Source organism: Pleurodeles waltl, chromosome 8 (genome assembly GCF_031143425.1).
Source record: "Pleurodeles waltl isolate 20211129_DDA chromosome 8, aPleWal1.hap1.20221129, whole genome shotgun sequence".
NCBI classification, from domain to species: domain Eukaryota; kingdom Metazoa; phylum Chordata; class Amphibia; order Caudata; family Salamandridae; genus Pleurodeles; species Pleurodeles waltl.
In genome coordinates, this window is record NC_090447.1 from 1534366208 (window position 1) to 1534385978 (window position 19771).

General features: G+C 46.8%; 1 protein-coding gene across 1 annotated transcript in view; it reads right to left on the reverse strand.

The window, feature by feature from the left end:
• The window catches only part of PDE9A (phosphodiesterase 9A), a 209129-nt gene that overhangs the window by 161630 nt on the left and 27728 nt on the right, over positions 1–19771 (reverse strand). The window contains exons 4-6 of the mRNA XM_069202968.1: positions 6725–6768; positions 3119–3173; positions 7–77 (exon numbers count right to left, since the gene is read on the reverse strand). Of these exons, the coding sequence (XP_069059069.1) occupies positions 7–77; positions 3119–3173; positions 6725–6768 (170 nt within the window). The remainder of the gene's footprint in view (positions 1–6; positions 78–3118; positions 3174–6724; positions 6769–19771) is intronic.

A 19771-nucleotide genomic window follows, 5' to 3' on the forward strand; every position in this document is an offset into this window, starting at 1 on the left:
ACTCACATTCTACTCTCCGCTCCAGCTGGGCTAGGTGATTGGCTAACTCCGACTTCAGCTCGTGGACATTAAATACCCTGGAAAAGAGAAAAACACCAAACAGCAGCTGAGGGAAGAAGGGGAACTGGGACAAAATACAGAGCAATGGTGTGGTGGACCCTTAGTGCACACCTCCTAGAGTCATAGCGCCTCGAAGGGATTCCAACTCTGTGAATGAACTGCAAACAATCTGCACACGCGCTGCACACACTCTGCACACATTCTGCACACAGCAACTGAGGGGAACTGGGACAAAATACAGAGCAATGGTGTGGTGGATCCTAAGTGCACACCCCCTCGAGTCATAGCGCCTCGAAGGGATTCCAACTCTAACTGTGAATGAACTGCAAACGGTCTGCAAACGGTCTGCGCACATTCTGCATGTGCTCTGCCAACACTGTGCACACACTCTGCACACAGCAGCTGAGGGGAACTGGGACACAATACTGAGCAATGGTGTGGTGGACCCTTAGTGCACACCTCCTAGAGTCATAGCGCCTCGAAGGGATTCCAACTCTAGCTCTGAATGAACTGCAAACGGTCTGCAAACGGTCTGCAAATGCTCTGCAAACATTCAGCACATGCTCTGTAAATACTCTGTGCACACTGCACACACTGTAAATACTCTCCACACACTTTGTAAATACTCTGCACTTTGAGAACACATTCTTCACACACTCTGCACACACTCTGCAAACACTGCACACACTGGAAACACTGAGGAGTCTGCACACACTCTTCACACACTCTGCACACACTCTGCAAACACTGCACACACTGGAAACACTGAGGAGTCTGCACACACTCTTCACACACTCTGCACACACTCTGCAAACACTGCACACACTGGAAACACTGAGGAGTCTGCACACACTCTTCTCACACTCTGCACACACTCTGCAAACACTGCACACACTGGAAACACTGAGGAGTCTGCACACACTCTTCACACACTCTGCACACACTGGAAACACTGAGCACTCTACACACATTCTTCACACACTCTGCACACACTCTGCAAACACTGCACACACTGGAAACACTGAGGAGTCTGCACACACTCTTCACACACTCTGCACACACTCTGCACACACTGCACACACTGGAAACACTGAGCACTCTACACACATTCTTCACACACTCTGCACACACTCTGCAAACACTGCACACCTTGAAAACACTGAGGAGTCTGCACACACTCTTCACACACTCTGCACACACTCTGCAAACACTGCACACACTGGAAACACTGAGGAGTCTGCACACACTCTTCTCACACTCTGCAAACACTGCACACACTGGAAACACTGAGGAGTCTGCACACACTCTTCACACACTCTGCACACACTCTGCACACACTGCACACACTGGAAACACTGAGCACTCTACACACATTCTTCACACACTCTGCACACACTCTGCAAACACTGGACACACTGGAAACACTGAGGAGTCTGCACACACTCTTCACACACTGCACACACTCTGCACACACTGCACACACTGGAAACACTGAGCACTCTACACACATTCTTCACACACTGCACACACTTTGCAAATACTACAGACTGCACAGTGGGCACACACTCTGTGCACACTCTGCACACACTCAGCACACACACCCGTCTGAGTTGCCCTCACTGGATCTGGGGAAGTCTCTTGCATAATTACAACACATTCTTGAAGTCCTTAGCAGAATGATGTCCATCCATTGGGAGAGTGACCTAACTACTGCCTGCTCCTAGTATAATGGTGCACATCCTTGACTCAATGGACACTCTTGGCAACATTGTGCTAATCACGGTGTAATGGAGGCCCATCCTTTACATAGTGGGCATTATTGTTATAATTCTGCCAGGCTGCAGAAGTGGCGAGACTCCCTGCTGCGAGGTGGGCATCCTGGCACTTGCTGATGATACATATAGGCAAGGGGGAGTCAGTCTGAGTGAGTGTCTGCTTACAACGGAAAGCTGTTGCTCATGGAGCAAACATATGTACTAAAGTAAACAACAGTAAAATCTAGCATGTCAGGACACAGGTACGGGGTTTGGGGTGGCGAGGGAATTAAGTTTGTTTATCTAAAATACAACTCTTATATCTCGTGGTCAAATCTGTGTTAAAAGTGGCAAACTAAGGCCTAGATTTATGACAAAATGGTGCAAGCAGTGCACAGCTTTGTAAATATGGTGCAGGGGAAATGCCACCTTTGCGTAAAAAAACAATGACGCAAATGAGGCGCAAGGTGGCACTAGGGGCTTCTTAAGTCTGTCCCTCAAGGTTCAGACTAAGTGATTTCAGATCTATATTTTGTTCATGTGGTGCTCAGCAGGATTCATGCTGATTTTAGCTCCTTGGTACAAGAGGGCACTTGCTTGTGCACGTGCAGTCCTTCTTCTGTGTTCAGTGCTGCTGTCTGTGGCCTGAGCATGTGGGATCGGTGTACCCTGCCTGACTGATGATCCTGTAACTCCCTGTGGTTCTACAGTGACTTTGCTACGTGACACTGTAAGATTTCTCTAATACATGCTGTGTATGGTGTATGTCTCTGAGAGATGTACAACATTTGATTGGTCCACACATCTTCAAAGTGGATTCTCAGTCATAACATATACCTGAGAAGCCAGTTGGATGGGGAAGGTGTGTAACTGAAGTGAAGAAAGATGGCATATATTTGGATAACCAATATAAACAACAGGCCTTGTGAATTTGTTAATAGCAGTAGTATATAGCGAATAATCAGATTTTTCATTAGCTGCCTGTAATACATGAAGCTCTTTAGCCAATTTTCAGGGACACTGTGCTGAAAATGTACTGATTTACCACAATGTTGAGAAGAGTTCTCAGCAAGCTTTAAGTCTGAATAACCCCTGGGAAGGGTAAAGTTTTCCTCCCACACACAAAATTATTGGAATATGTAAGCACATCTCTTCAGATCCCTCTTCCCCTTAGAACAAGTGAGGCCAGCTGTCTCCAGTGGCTACCACAGCCGGATAACTTCCCTTTAAAGTTCACCACCCACCACTGGCGGAGGTCTCTCTACATCCCAGCAGCCACCCCACAGCACAAGCAATTCGGTTACCTGGAAAATTGTTCAGCAACTTGAGTCAAGACATTCTGGAAGAGTTCCTCTTTTGCTGAAAGGAATCAACAAGAGAAGAATGTGAAGGGACAGTCACAGGGGTGCATATTTATGAGAGCTTTGTGTCATGCATGCACCACGCAGCCTCATCCATGTGTGACGCAAACTTCTAAGTCAGAATTACGAAGCCACGCAAAGTCACTTTGCATGGCTTTGAATGGCTTCAAAAATCTGGGGCCGCATTACACATAGGGCACATTTTCTCTCTTTGCACCACAGCGCACTTTACAACAGGTGTGCCAGGCGTAAACAGAAAAAGTGCTCCCTATTATATTGAATGTGCAGCCCCCAGGGCAGCCATGAACTTGCGCTGCCCTGAGACAGCGCATTCCAGTAAAACATGGAGCGGCTTTGAAGCAGGCGGTGTGTGCTGATTTGTGGAGGTAGTTATACTGAAGTGGTGTATTCAGGCAGTGTGTGCTGGTGTGTGGAGGTAGTTATGAGGCAATGTGTGTTGGTGTGTGGAGGTAGTTATGAGGCAATGTGTGCTGGTGTGTGGAGGTAGTTATGAGGCAATGTGTGCTGGTGTGTGGAGATAGTTATGAGGTAGTATGTGCAAGCATTGTGTGCTTGTGTGGAGGTAGTTTTGAGGCAGTGTGTACTAGTGTGTGGAGGTAGTTATGAGGTAGTCTGTGCAGGCAGTGTGTGCCGGTGGTTGTAGGTAGTTATGAAGCAGTGTGTGCTGGTGTGTGGAGGTAGTTATGAGGCAATGTGTATTGGTGTATGGAGGTAGTTATGAGGCAGTGTGTGCAGGCAGGGTTTGCTGATGTGTGAAGGTATGTATGAAGCAGTGTGATCATGCATTGTGCTGGTGTTTTGAGGTAGTTATAAGGCAGTGTGTTCAGGCAGTGCTTGCTGGTGTGTGGAGGTAGTTATGAGACAGTGTGCAGCAGTACGTGCTGGTGTGTGGAGATAGTTATGAGGCAGTGTCTGCTGATGTGTGGAGGTAGTTATGAGGCAGTGTGTGCATGGATTGTGCTGGTGTGTGGAGGTAGGTATGAGGCAGTGTGTGCTGATGTATGGAGGTAGTTATGAGGCAGTGTGTGCATGCATTGTGCTGGTGTGTGGAGGAAGTTATGAGGCAGTGTGTGCTGGTGTGTGGCGGTAGTTATGAGGCAGTTTCTGCATGCAGTGTGTGCTGGTGTGTGGAGCTAGTTAGAATGATGCAGTTTGTGCTGGTGTGTGGAGCTAGGTACTGTGAGGCAGTGTATGCAGGCAGTGTGTGCTGGTGTGTGGAGCTAGGTACAGTGAGGCAGTGTATGCAGGCAGTGTGTGCTGGTGTGTGGAGGTAGTCAAGAGGCAGTGTGTGCAGGCAGTGTGTGATGATGTATGGAGGTAGTTATACTGAAGTGGTGTATGCAGGCAGTATGTGCTAGGTGTGTGGAGGTAGTTATGAGGCAACGTGTGCAGGCAGTGTGTGCTGGTGTGTGGCGGTAGTTATGAGGCAGCGTGTGCTGGTGTGTGGAGGTATTTATGAGGCAGTGTGTGCTAGGTGTGTGGAGGTAGGTTTGAGGCAGTGTGTGCTGCTGTGTGGCTGTAGTTAAGAGGCAGTGTGTACTGGTGTGTGGAGGTAGTTATGAGGCAGCGTGTGCTGATGTGTGGAGGTAGTTATGAGGCAGTGTGTATTGGTGTATGGAGGTAGTTATGAGGCAGTGTGTGCAGGCAGGGTTTGATGATGTGTGAAGGTATGTATGAAGCAGTGTGATCATGCATTGTGCTGGTGTTTTGAGGTAGTTATAAGGCAGTGTGTTCAGGCAGTGCTTGCTGGTGTGTGGAGGTAGTTATGAGACAGTGTGCAGCAGTACGTGCTGGTGTGTGGAGATAGTTATGAGGCAGTGTCTGCTGATGTGTGGAGGTAGTTATGAGGCAGTGTGTGCATGGTTTGTGCTGGTGTGTGGAGGTAGGTATGAGGCAGTGTGTGCTGATGTATGGAGGTAGTTATGAGGCAGTGTGTGCATGCATTGTGCTGGTGTGTGGAGGAAGTTATGAGGCAGTGTGTGCTGGTGTGTGGCGGTAGTTATGAGGCAGTTTCTGCATGCAGTGTGTGCTGGTGTGTGGAGCTAGTTAGAATGATGCAGTTTGTGCTGGTGTGTGGAGCTAGGTACAGTGAGGCAGTGTATGCAGGCAGTGTGTGCTGGTGTGTGGAGCTAGGTACAGTGAGGCAGTGTATGCAGGCAGTGTGTGCTGGTGTGTGGAGGTAGTCAAGAGGCAGTGTGTGCAGGCAGTGTGTGATGATGTATGGAGGTAGTTATACTGAAGTGGTGTATGCAGGCAGTATGTGCTAGGTGTGTGGAGGTAGTTATGAGGCAACGTGTGCAGGCAGTGTGTGCTGGTGTGTGGCGGTAGTTATGAGGCAGCGTGTGCTGGTGTGTGGAGGTATTTATGAGGCAGTGTGTGCTAGGTGTGTGGAGGTAGGTTTGAGGCAGCGTGTGCTGGTGTGTGGCTGTAGTTAAGAGGCAGCGTGTACTGGTGTGTGGAGGTAGTTATGAGGCAGCGTGTGCTGATGTGTGGAGGTAGTTATGAGGCAGTGTGTGCTAGGTCTGTGGAGGTAGTTATGAGGCAACATGTGCTGGTGTGTGGCGGTAGTTATGAGGCAGCGTGTGCTGATGTGTGGAGGTAGGTTTGAGGCAGTGTGTGCTGGTGTGTGGAGGTAGGTTTGAGGCAGTGTGTGCTGATGTGTGGAGGTAGGTTTGAGGCAGTGTGTGCTGGTGTGTGGAGGTAGGTTTGAGGCAGTGTGTGCTGGTGTGTGGCGGTAGTTTTGAGGCAGCGTGTGCTGGTGTGTGGCGGTAGTTATGAGGCAGTGTGTGCTGGTGTGTGGAGGTAGGTTTGAGGCAGTGTGTGCTGGTGTGTGGCGGTAGTTATGAGGCAGCGTGTGCTGGTGTGAGGAGGTAGGTTTGAGGCAGTGTGTGCTGGTGTGTGGAGGTAGGTTTGAGGCAGTGTGTGCTGGTGTGTGGCGGTAGTTATGAGGCAGCGTGTGCTGATGTGTGGAGGTAGGTTTGAGGCAGTGTGTGCTGGTGTGTGGAGGTAGGTTTGAGGCCGTGTGTGCTGGTGTGTGGCGGTAGTTATGAGGCAGCGTGTGCTGGTGTGTGGCGGTAGTTATGAGGCAGCGTGTGCTGGTGTGTGGCGGTAGTTATGAGGCAGCGTGTGCTGATGTGTGGAGGTAGGTTTGAGGCAGCGTGTGCTGGTGTGTGGCGGTAGTTATGAGGCAGTGTGTGCTGGTGTGTGGCGGTAGTTATGAGGCAGCGTGTGCTGGTGTGTGGCGGTAGTTATGAGGCAGAGTGTGCTGGTGTGAGGAGGTAGGTTTGAGGCAGTGTGTGCTGGTGTGTGGATGTAGGTTTGAGGCATTGTGTGTGTAGGCTGCTCATTGAAAAGAGCCACAAATACCCCCTGAGTGTAAGACGAATGGGTGAGGTGTGCACTGATGCTCCCCGCCTCCCGCTGCCTCTCTCTGGAGTAGTTGTACCCAGATGGGGCACAAGTTTGTGGTGTGCTCCACACCTATGGTATGTGCCCATGAAGGTTGGAGATACATAGTTTTGCCCTTACCTGAGAGCTGCTCACTGTGCACAGGGATGACTCTGTAAGGAAAACTGCAAAACAGAAAATGAAAAGGTCACTGTGGGCAGCTGGGGATTATGGAAGTTAAAACACTGAATCCCACCAAAGGTTCAAGGGAATAAGGGGTCACTGGAGAAGGCGTGAAGCAGGGTGTATAAGGCAATACTGTGTACACAACCATCGACCTGCTATAATAATGCACAATATTATCAAGGTGAGCATGCATAAGGCACTGTAGATTCACTCTTCGTTTTCCACAGTATCGTCAATGTGAGCATGCATAAGGCACTGTAGATTCACTCTTCGTTTTCCACAGTATCGTCAATGTGAGCATGCATAGGGGAGTGTAGATTCACTGTTCGTTTTCCACAGTATCGTCAATGTGAGCATGCATAAGGCACTGTAGATTCACTCTTCTAAATCCACAGTATCGTCAATGTGAGCATGCATAAGGCACTGTAGATTCACTCTTCTAAATCCACAGTATCGTCAATGTGAGCATGCATAGGGGAGTGTAGATTCACTCTTCTAAATCCACATTATCGTGAAGGAAAACATACATAAGGAAGTGTAGATTCGCTGTTCTCACTCCCTAGTATCAACAAAATAAGCTTGCATAAGAGAGTGTAGATTCACTGTTCTAATTCCACAGTATTGTCAAGGTGAGCATACATAAGTAATACACTATTTTTTCACAGTATCTAAAAGGTAAGCATGCATAAGAGAATGTCAATTTGTGGTTCTAACTCCACAGCATTGTCAAGGTAAACATGCATAAGGGAGTGTAGATTCATTGTTCTAACTGCACAGCATTGTCAAGGTAAACATGTAAAGAGTGTGTAGATTCAGCGTTCTTCTTCCACAGTATCGACAAGGAAAGCATGCATAAGGCACTGTAAATTCACTGTTCTTTTTCCACAGTATCGCCAAGATAAGCATGTACCGGGGAGTGTAGATTCACTGTTCTTTTTCCACAGAATTGTCAAAGTAAGCATGCATGCAGGAGTGTAGATTCACAATGTTTTAACTTCATACAATTGTCAAGGTAAATATACATAATGGAGTGTTGATTCACTGTTCTTTTTCCACAGTATCGCCAAGGCAAGCATGCATGCATGAGTGTAGATTCACAACGTTTTACCTCCACAGTATCGCTAAGGTAAGCATGCATACAGGAGTGTAGATTCACAATGTTGTAACTCCACAACATTGTCAGGGCAAGCATGCATACTGGTGTGTAGATTCACTGTTCTTTTTCCACAATATTGGCAAGGTAAACATGCATACGGGCATGTAGATTCACAATGTTTTAACTCCACAGCATTGTCAAGGTAAGTAGGCACAAGGAAGTGTAGATTCATTGTCCTAACTCCACAGCATTGTCAAGGTAAGCATGCATAGGGGAGTTTAGATTGACTGTTCTTTTTTCACAGTATCAACAAGGTAAGCATGCATAGGTGAGTGTAGATTCACTGTTCTTTTTCCACAGTATCGCCATGGTAAACATGCATGCAGGAGTGTAGATTCACAATGTTTTAACTCCACAGCATTGTCAATGTAAGCATACATAGGGGAGTGTAGATTCACTGTTCTTTTTCCACAGTATCGCCAAGGTAAACATGCATAGGGAAGTGTAGATTCACTTTTTTGTTTCCACAGTATCGCCAAGGTAAGCATGCATACAGGAGTGTAGATTGACTGTTCTTTTTTCACAGTATCAACAAGGTAAGCATGCATAGGTGAGTGTAGATTCACTGTTATTTTTCCACAGTATCGCCATGGTAAAGATGCATGCAGGAGTGTAGATTCACAATGTTTTAACTCCACAGCATTGTCAAGGTAAACATGCATAAGAGAATGTCAATTCACGGTTGTACGTCCACAGTATCATCAAGGTAAGCATGCACAGGGGAGTGTAGATTCACAGTTCTTTTTCCACAGCATTATCAAGGTAAGCATGCACAGGGGAGTGTAGATTCACTGTTCTTTTTGCACAGCATTGTCAAGGTAAGCATGCATAGGGGAGTGTAGATTCACTGTTCTTTTTCCACAGCATTGTCAGGGCAAGCATGCATACAGGAGTGCTGATTCGCTGTTCTAAGTTGACAGTACCATGAAGATAACTTCGTATAAGGGAGTGTAGATTCTCTCTTCTATTTCCACGCTCACCTACCTTGACAATACTGTGCAAGTCTATACTTTACCGTCGATATCGTTGCAGGCAAATATTTACTTAAAAGCCGATAAAGTGGTACAACCCATAGGGCCCAGGTGGCTCATTCAGAATATAGACCCCTCTCCTTATGTGATGAGTAATGAGTGGCAACTCACAACCAACAGCACAGACAAAAGGGATGCTTTAGAGGTGGGCACCAAGCTGTGGTTAGTGTGGGAAACCTCTGTTCTTAAACCAACATTATATCATTTAGAACTCCCAGAAGGGCTGAGAACCCACTGCACCAAAGAACCTTACAGACATTGGTTACCCCAGGATAGGGATATGTAATTTTTCTGTAAGGCAAAAACTTGACATACTAAGAATGTGGTGCGGGTAGTTGGTCACCAGGAGACAAGGCACAGAGACATAGCTACCGAAGGTGGAGGAGCCAAACACGACTCAAGTTTGGCTCGGGTCAGATATCAGGCTCTGGTCTGACCCTTAGCCTATGGATCTAACTAGCTAAAATACAATGTATCCCAAGCACTGGTTCAAGCAAACTATGTTCATATGGCCCAACTCACTCATTCATCAAATTTCCCTTTCTGAGTCAATTGTGGGTTATCGGGTGGGGTATGGACCAGTTCTCCCCAATAACAATTGTGAGAATGAAGAGAGTTGCAAAACACACAGTGCGTCCGAGGCGAGGGTACCAAGGTTGTCGCATCTAGTAATGTGGAAAATATAAGGTAATCATGTTGAATCCAAATATTCAGTTCTGAAAAGTTTATTGAAGTTCTTTTTACCGGGAATGGTATGCCATATATGCAGAAAGGACACGTGTTTCGCCCCCGTTGGCAAGTCTGCATGGGGCTTTCTCAAGGCTGTAAGGTATATATAAGAATCTAGTTAATATAAAGTGAAGGTATTTAGAGGTATGCATGCAGATTTATTAGTATGATGATGAGATGGAAAGATTACAAGACATACCCGATGTCACCAGTGCGTAGTAAGCAGAAAGGCAAAGGATTGGTGTGGGAACCCCATGTGAAAGTAAAAGGCATATAAATTGTGCACATTTAGGTGTGTACCCTTCTTTTACCAGCATTCTTTCTTGGAACTATAGATCAAAATATTAATGCACAAAATTTATGTTAACCCTTCATATCTGGTTCACCTCTACATACAATAGTGTGAATTCAAATTTGTTCAGGATTACGTTACACTTCTATATTGTCTCCATCAGTACTTTATGTTTGACCCTTGGCAGCTTCCCCTGTCTATGTACGCCTTATCTTCTTACTATATGTATAAACTGTATGAACAGTTACATATGTTATAGAACATAATCTTCCTCTACAGATTGAACAACCCGACCAGCCAATACACATTCTACCACAACGGGTTTCCCCTGATGACTCCCTATTAGGTATCGGCTGCACCTCTCTCTAGCCGTTCTCTGGTGCAGGAATACTAATACACAATCCAATGGCAATACCTCGATTAGGCAAGTGGTGTGATTTACCTTTGTTTTCCAGCACCTCTCTCCATGGGCCAGATGTATGAAAGCTTTTTGCATTCGCAAACAGTGCGAATGCCCGTTTGCGAATGCAAAAAGCCATTTCAGAATGTATGAAAGACATTCTGAACGCAATTTTAAGGAATCGCTAAAATAGCGATTCCTTAAAATTGCGACCCTGTCCAGAGAGTCGCAAATTGCAACTCTCTAAATAAGAAATCGCAGATAAGGATTCCTTATTTGCAATTCCTTAGCACATGTAAGAAGCAATTCCTAAATGTGATTTGGGCATTTAGGAATCACTATTTACCACCAAGTTGAACTTGGTGGTAACCATGTGCAAATTTAAAAAATGCATTTAAATGCATTTTTTAAACTTACATGTAAAGCACACATGCCCTTTTGGCATGTGTGCATCTTACATGGTGAAAAAAATAATTTTGGGGTGCAGCAGAGGGGGCCTTAGGCCCCCAGCATTCTGGGGTTTTGCATTTCCAAAATTGCGATTTCTAGTTAAGAAATCGCAATTTTGGAAATGCAAAAAATTCGCAGATGTGGGCCAACAGGCGAATGGGGCCGGTATCGCAATTTGCAATTCAGTAATAGCATTTGCGATTTTTAAGAAATCGCTATTACCGATTCACAAATGTGATACATGGCATTTTGCGAGTCGGAAATAGCGATTTCTTAAAAATCGCTATTTCCAAATTGCGAAAGGCCTTCATGACACATCTGGCTCTATGTTCTTTGGATACACACCTAAATGTGCACGATTTATTTGCCTTATTCTACTAACCAATGACTAATCGTCTGCAACTCCTTTACGCGTGATCTCAACTATATTACCAACTGGAGATCTTATCATTAATAATCCAACCTGGGATTTACGTTCACATGGGGTGCCCACACCAATCCTCCGCCTTTCTGCTTAATACCCACTGTTGACATCGGGAATATCTTGTAATCTTTCCATTTCATCATCATACTAATAAATCTGCATGCATACCTCTAAATAGCTTCACTTTATCTTAACTTGATTCTTATATATACCCTACAGCCTTGAGAAAGCCCCAGGCAGACCTGCCAAGGGGGGCGAAACACATGTCGGTTTCCTGCATATACAGCATACGATTCCCTGTAAAAAGAACTTCAATAAACTTTTCTGAACTGAATATTTGGATTCAACGTGATTACTTTATATCCCAAGCACTGGCCTTTCCCCTCCAAAGTGCAACATCTGAAGGACAAAAACTGATAAATTCAAGAGGCTGAAGGCAAACAAATTACCTTGGTGCCTTTCTACTTGCACATTTAGGTTCATAACACAGACCATGTGTGATAATAACGTGGGGCCGTATTTATGAGAGCCTTGGACCACCAAAGCATCACTTTTTTGACAGAGCAGCGGCGCAAGCACCTCAACCATATCTATGAGGCCACGCAAAGCGAGATGCGTGGCCTCCTGGAAATGGAGTACGGCAAAGCAGCGCAAGTCGCTACGTTGCCTTATTCTGCACCAGGGAGGCGTGCCATAGGCATTGTGGTGGGTTTTCCCACGCATCACCTATGGATTTTGACGCCACCACAGATTTTCTCAATCATGTAAACCTGGGACAGTGCCAAAACCTTACGCCTCCCAAGAGCAGTTGCAATGAGGGGAAATATTTTGACATTTCATGCTTGTTCGCACTACCTACGAATGCTGCTCTGCCCATAAGGTAACATGGGAGAATGAGTCTTATTACATCTGGCTGCAATAGTGGATTGCCGGGGAGCAGCCTCATCATGTGTAGTATTGTTGGATTCAGAATGACAAATCCCTCTAGGGGGTTAAGATGGTTTTGTCATCGATGCCCTAGAAATGCCACTTCTAGAAAGTGGGCATTTCTTGGTTCTGAAATGGCTCTGGTGTTCTGTAAATTACGCTTTATTCTACGGGTCATGGGGGGTAGAGCACATCTGTGCATCCGCCAGGTGACTGTTATAAAACTCGGGCATCCAGAATGACAGATCCCTGCCATTTGGGGCATGGGTAGATAGACTGGGGGAGAGGTTTTTGACACTTGGCCTCAGCATCACTAAAGATAAAGATCTACATTCCAGAGCCTCAGGGGGATAGGGAGTACACTTAGGGGAAATATCTGAGATTCATAGGACAATCCTTTGAGTCACCCCGACTTCAAAGGAAACATCTAGAAAAACTAGGGGTACTAGCATCTTCAAAGTAGAGTAACATTTATGGCAACACTGGACCAATCCTGCTTGACTGCACGGGCACACAGCCAGAGCAATCTGTTGTGCCCAGGAGGATAACTGTCCGAGGAGGGGTTCTGTGCTCCCCTTCCTGCTTAGAGACTGGCCTGGAGCTGATTGTCTGCTGCTGGGTAGCATCTCAAAGGGTCACTCCCAGGGCACGTTGACTTGCTCCCTGTTCTTGGAGGAGGTCTCAGGCACATCAAAGACCTGAAAGGGCCTTATATTGATGACCGGTAATATCTGGAGAGTGGTGCCTTCTGCTCTGTCTACATGGTATGCTGGAGTTCACCTGGCAGCAGCGGAGTTAGTGTGGCCTTGTGTCTGGAGAGTGGAATTGTTTGGTGCAGAACTTGCTGAGGACTGGCCGGACTTCAGGTGAGTGGCCCTTCATCGTGGGGACCACTCATGCCAAAATGTCTTGTTGGTGTGAACCGGATTGCCCGGTGCGAGACCTTCTGGGGCCCACTATTATCGAGTGTGCCACATTTTTTTCTTCTGTGTGCCTCAGCTGCATGCTGATTGTGTGTGGTGCCCTGTTCAGTGGCTGCGACCCTCGGATAAGGGGGTGCAACCTGAGTTATGCTGTAGTTGGCCTTGTATGGCATGGCTGAACTTGCCTTGAAGTGTGTGACCGGGGAGTCTGGTGCATCTAAACTCATTGTGTGCTAGACAATATGCCTCCTTCCAGAGAGGTACGGAAATTAAGTTCTGAGAGTAACCGAAGGGGCTAGTGTGACTCAAGTCATTGCGTGCTAGACGTTGTGCATTGTTTGGTGTGGCTCAAGTCATCACGCACCGGACTAATGCCTCTTTCCGAGGAGGAACCACATTGGGAAATGGAATGTGAGTGAACATACGGTCAGGGTGACTCAGATCATTGGACCCCTGACATTGTGCCTCCTTTTTGCAGAGGTGCAGCACTGACCACTTATCACATGGAATTGTAACGGTCTGGGGGTCACTGGGGTCTTCGTGCCCCAGACACCGCATCTCCTGGTCCAGGAGGTGCGGGCCTGGTAACTTGTTGTGTGCAACTGGAAGTGTTGAGGGTGACTCACGTCAACAAGCCTTGATGGTGCCTCTCCATTCTGGAGGTGCTGAAATTGGCAACTATTTAGTAACATTGAACTGTCTGGCTGCGATGGGCGCCTCATGTCTAATAGCGGCCCCGGTGACCTTCCACCTGTGTTTTGAAGACCTCTGAGTGAACCTCCTGTGGGGAGCCCCAACGTCTCCTCCTTAATTGTTTACCAGCTGTTGTCTTTCCTTTCCCCCACCTTGAACCCGGAACCCTGGGACTGTTGACTAGCCGCGAGTGGCACAGTAACCAGGTAAAGGTTGATGCAATCTGTGGTTCGTGGAGGGGCGGGATAGCTGAAGCTGGTTGGAAGGTGAAGGGCGGTTTGGGGACCAGGGTACTTGCAAACAAAGTGGCATCCACTATCCGGATATCAGGGTACCTCATTAGAGTTCCCGGAGTACGTGTGTATGAGTGAATGTGTGCATGCACTGACTGATACCCGTGGCACCACGCAACGGTGCAGAGTGGATGTGAGGGAGTGAGTGTGGGTGAATGTGAAGGCAGTACCGTGGTGCTGCTGGTCATGTTTATTCTGTCAGGAGTTCTTACAGTTGGCATTGCGTCTTGCTAGTGGGGCTTCAACCGCAGTGCTACCCGAAAGTGTTGTAACCTTGTGAGAGGACGCCTCTTTTTCATGGTTAGCCCCCACCTTTTGTATGTACGTATGTATGCCGTATTTGTAAAGCGCATCCCGACTCACGAAGAGCATCGAAGCGCTAATGTAGAGGGAGAGGAGCAAAGGAAAAAAGTACCCAGAATCCGCAGAACTCATCCCAAATATAAATATAAACACTAAAAGAATTACGTAAAAATACCGACCAGGATCCTGAGTAGCTACTATCGGGGAAGAGCCTTGTTTTAACCAATTTCCTGAACCTTAAATAGCAAGGTTCTTGCAGGATATTCAGGGGGAGCGAGATCCAACTTTTGGCAGCAGCCACGGTGAAAGCTTTATCCCCCCATTTGACTTTATAAGTACGGGGAACCTGGATTCGATAGGCATTCAAGGACCTCAGATTTCTCTTGGGAACATGCCAGCAAAGCTTGGCGGTAAGGTAGCGAGGACCAATCCCGTGAGCAGCCTTATACGTCAGGCAGAGTGATTTAAAGATAATACTCTGAGCCACCGGAAGCCAGTGCAATTGTTTGAGACTCTCTCTGACAGATACCTGCCGTGAGAGGTTAAAAACCGCTCTAGTGGCTGCATTCTGTACCAATTTCAGTTTATTGATCGAGGCCATGTCCAAATCCAGAAATAAGGCATTGCAATAATCTACCTTAGACATCGCCAACACTAAAATGGCCGAAACTCTCCATTCATGCTGAAGATATGGAAAAATGTTCCTGAGCATTTTAATAAACCAGAGGCAAGCCTTTAAGATATGATTTACCTGGTTTTTAACCCCTTCGCTGCCAGGCCTTTTCCCCCTCCTGTGCCAGGCCTTTTTTTGCCTATTTGGGGCAGTTCGCGCTTAGGCCCTCATAACTTTTTGTCCACATAAGCTAACCAAGCCAAATTTGCGTCCTTTTTTTCCAACATCCTAGGGATTCTAGAGGTACCCAGACTTTGTGGGTTCCCTTGAAGGAGGCCAAGAAATTGGCCAAAATACAGTGAAAATTTCGTTTTTTTCAAAAAAATTGGAAAAAGTGGCTGCAGAAGAAGGCTTGTGGATTTCCCCCTGAAAATGGCATCAACAAAGGGTTTGCAGTGCTAAACTCAGCAGCTTCCTAGCTTTCAGGAACAGGCAGACTTGAATCAGAAAACCCAATTTTTCAACACAATTTTGGCATTTTACTGGGGCATACCCCATTTTTGCAATTTTTTGTGCTTTCAGCCTCCTTCCAGTCAGTGACAGGAATGGGCATGAAACCAATGCTGGATCATAGAAACCTAACCATTTCTGAAAAGTAGACAAAATTCTGAATTCAGCAAGGGGTCATTTGTGTAGATCCTACAAGGGTTTCCTACAGAAAATAACAGCTGAAAAAGAAAAATATTGAAATTGAGGTGAAAAAAACATCAATTTTTCTCTACGTTTTACTCTGTAACTTTTCCCTGCAATGTCAGATTATGGAAAGCAATATACTGTTACGTCTGCTGGACTCCTCTGGTTGCGGGGATATATAGGGCTTGTAGGTTCATCAAGAACCCGAGGAACCCAGAGCCAATAAATGAGCTGCACCCTGCAGTGCGTTTTCATTCTATACCGGGTATACAGCAATTCATTTGCTGAAATATAAAGAGTAAAAAATTGCTATCAAGAAAACCTTTGCATTTCCAAAAAGGGCACAAGATAAGGTGCTGAGGAGCAGTGGTTATTTGCACATCTCTGAATTCCGGGGTGACCATACAAGCATGTGAATTAAAGGGAATTTCTCAAATAGATGTCTTTTTTACACACTCTCCTATATTTGGAAGGAACAAATGTAGAGAAAGACAAGGGGCAATAGCACTTGTTTTGCTAATCTATGTTCCCCCAAGTCTCCCGATAAAAATGATACCTCACTTGTGTGGGTAGGCCTAGCGCCCGCGACAGGAAACGCCCCAAAGCGCAACGTGGACACATCCAAAATTTTGGGAGAAAACAAAGGTGTTTTTTGCGAAGTGCCTACCTGTAGATTTTGGCCTCTAGCTCAGCCGGCACCTAGGGAAACCTAGCAAACCTGTGCATTTCTGAAAACTAGAGACCTAGGGGAATCCAAGGAGGGGTGACTTGCGGGGCTCGGACCAGGTTCTGTTACCCAGAATCCTTTGCAAACCTCAAAATTTGGCTAAAAAAACACATGTTACTCACATTTCTGTGGCAGAAAGTTCTGGAATCTGAGAGGAGCTACAAATTTCCTTCCACCCAGCGTTCCCCCAAGTCTCCCGATAAAAATGATACCTCACTTGCGTGGGTAGGCCTAGCGCCGGCGACAGGAAACACCCCAAAGCGCAACGTGGACACATCCTAAATTTTGGAAAAAAACAGAGGTGTTTTTTGCGAAGTGCCTACCTGTAGATTTTGGCCTCTAGCTCAGCCGGCACCTAGGGAAACCTACCAAACCTGTGCATTTCTGAAAACTAGAGACCTAGGGGAATCCAAGGAGGGGTGACTTGCGGGGCTCGGCCCAGGTTCTGTTACCCAGAATCCTTTGCAAACCTCAAAATTTGGCTAAAAAAACACATGTTCCTCACATTTCTGTGGCAGAAAGTTCTGGAATCTGAGAGGAGCTACAAATTTCCTTCCACCCAGCGTTCCCCCAAGTCTCCCGATAAAAATGATACCTCACTTGCGTGGGAAGGCCTAGCGCCGGCGACAGGAAACACCCCAAAGCGCAACGTGGACACATCCTAAATTTTGGGAAAAAACAGAGGTGTTTTTTGCGAAGTGCCTACCTGTAGATTTTGGCCTCTAGCTCAGCCGGCACCTAGGGAAACCTACCAAACCTGTGCATTTCTGAAAACTAGAGACCTAGGGGAATCCAAGGAGGGGTGACTTGCGGGGCTCGGACCAGGTTCTGTTACCCAGAATCCTTTGCAAACCTCAAAATTTGGCTAAAAAAACACATGTTCCTCACATTTCTGTGGCAGAAAGTTCTGGAATCTGAGAGGAGCTACAAATTTCCTTCCACCCAGCGTTCCCCCAAGTCTCCCGATAAAAATGATACCTCACTTGCGTGGGTAGGCCTAGCGCCGGCGACAGGAAACACCCCAAAGCGCAACGTGGACACATCCTAAATTTTGGAAAAAAACAGACGTGTTTTTTGCGAAGTGCCTACCCCTAGATTTTGGCCTCTAGCTCAGCCGGCACCTAGGAAAACCTACCAAACCTGTGCATTTCTGAAAACTAGAGACCTAGGGGAATCCAAGGAGGGGTGACTTGCGGGGCTCAGACCAGGTTCTGTTACCCAGAATCCTTTGCAAACCTCAAAATTTGGCTAAAAAAACACATGTCCCTCACATTTCTGTGGCAGAAAGTTCTGGAATCTGAGAGGAGCTACAAATTTCCTTCCACCCAGCGTTCCCCCAAGTCTCCCGATAAAAATGATACCTCACTTGCGTGGGTAGGCCTAGCGCCGGCGACAGGAAACACCCCAAAGCGCAACGTGGACACATCCTAAATTTTGGAAAAAAACAGAGGTGTTTTTTGCGAAGTACCTACCTGTAGATTTTGGCCTCTAGCTCAGCGGGCACCTAGGGAAACGTACCAAACCTGTGCATTTCTGAAAACTAGAGACCTAGGGGAATCCAAGGAGGGGTGACTTGCGGGGCTCGGACCAGGTTCTGTTACCCAGAATCCTTTGCAAACCTCAAAATTTGGCTAAAAAAACACATGTTACTCACATTTCTGTGGCAGAAAGTTCTGGAATCTGAGAGGAGCTACAAATTTCCTTCCACCCAGCGTTCCCCCAAGTCTCCCGATAAAAATGATACCTCACTTGCGTGGGTAGGCCTAGCGCCGGCGACAGGAAACACCCCAAAGCGCAACGTGGACACATCCTAAATTTTGGAAAAAAACAGAGGTGTTTTTTGCGAAGTGCCTACCTGTAGATTTTGGCCTCTAGCTCAGCCGGCACCTAGGGAAACCTACCAAACCTGTGCATTTCTGAAAACTAGAGACCTAGGGGAATCCAAGGAGGGGTGACTTGCGGGGCTCGGACCAGGTTCTGTTACCCAGAATCCTTTGCAAACCTCAAAATTTGGCTAAAAAAACACATGTTCCTCACATTTCTGTGGCAGAAAGTTTTGGAATCTGAGAGGAGCTACAAATTTCCTTCCAGCCAGCGTTCCCCCAAGTCTCCCGATAAAAATGATACCTCACTTGCGTGGGTAGGCCTAGCGCCGGCGACAGGAAACACCCCAAAGCGCAACGTGGACACATCCTAAATTTTGGAAAAAAACAGAGGTGTTTTTTGCGAAGTGCCTACCTGTAGATTTTGGCCTCTAGCTCAGCCGGCACCTAGGGAAACCTACCAAACCTGTGCATTTCTGAAAACTAGAGACCTAGGGGAATCCAAGGAGGGGTGACTTGCGGGGCTCGGACCAGGTTCTGTTACCCAGAATCCTTTGCAAACCTCAAAATTTGGCTAAAAAAACACATGTTCCTCACATTTCTGTGGCAGAAAGTTCTGGAATCTGAGAGGAGCTACAAATTTCCTTCCACCCAGCGTTCCCCCAAGTCTCCCGATAAAAATGATACCTCACTTGCGTGGGTAGGCCTAGCGCCGGCGACAGGAAACACCCCAAAGCGCAACGTGGACACATCCTAAATTTTGGAAAAAAACAGACGTGTTTTTTGCGAAGTGCCTACCCCTAGATTTTGGCCTCTAGCTCAGCCGGCACCTAGGAAAACCTACCAAACCTGTGCATTTCTGAAAACTAGAGACCTAGGGGAATCCAAGGAGGGGTGACTTGCGGGGCTCGGACCAGGTTCTGTTACCCAGAATCCTTTGCAAACCTCAAAATTTGGCTAAAAAAACATATGTTCCTCACATTTCTGTGGCAGAAAGTTCTGGAATCTGAGAGGAGCTACAAATTTCCTTCCACCCAGCGTTCCCCCAAGTCTCCCGATAAAAATGATACCTCACTTGCGTGGGTAGGCCTAGCGCCGGCGACAGGAAACACCCCAAAGCGCAACGTGGACACATCCTAAATTTTGGACAAAAACAGAGGTGTTTTTTGCGAAGTGCCTACCTGTAGATTTTGGCCTCTAGCTCAGCCGGCACCTAGGGAAACCTACCAAACCTGTGCATTTCTGAAAACTAGAGACCTAGGGGAATCCAAGGAGGGGTGACTTGCGGGGCTCGGACCAGGTTCTGTTACCCAGAATCCTTTGCAAACCTCAAAATTTGGCTAAAAAAACACATGTCCCTCACATTTCTGTGGCAGAAAGTTCTGGAATCTGAGAGGAGCTACAAATTTCCTTCCACCCAGCGTTCCCCCAAGTCTCCCGATAAAAATGATACCTCACTTGCGTGGGTAGGCCTAGCGCCGGCGACAGGAAACACCCCAAAGCGCAACGTGGACACATCCTAAAT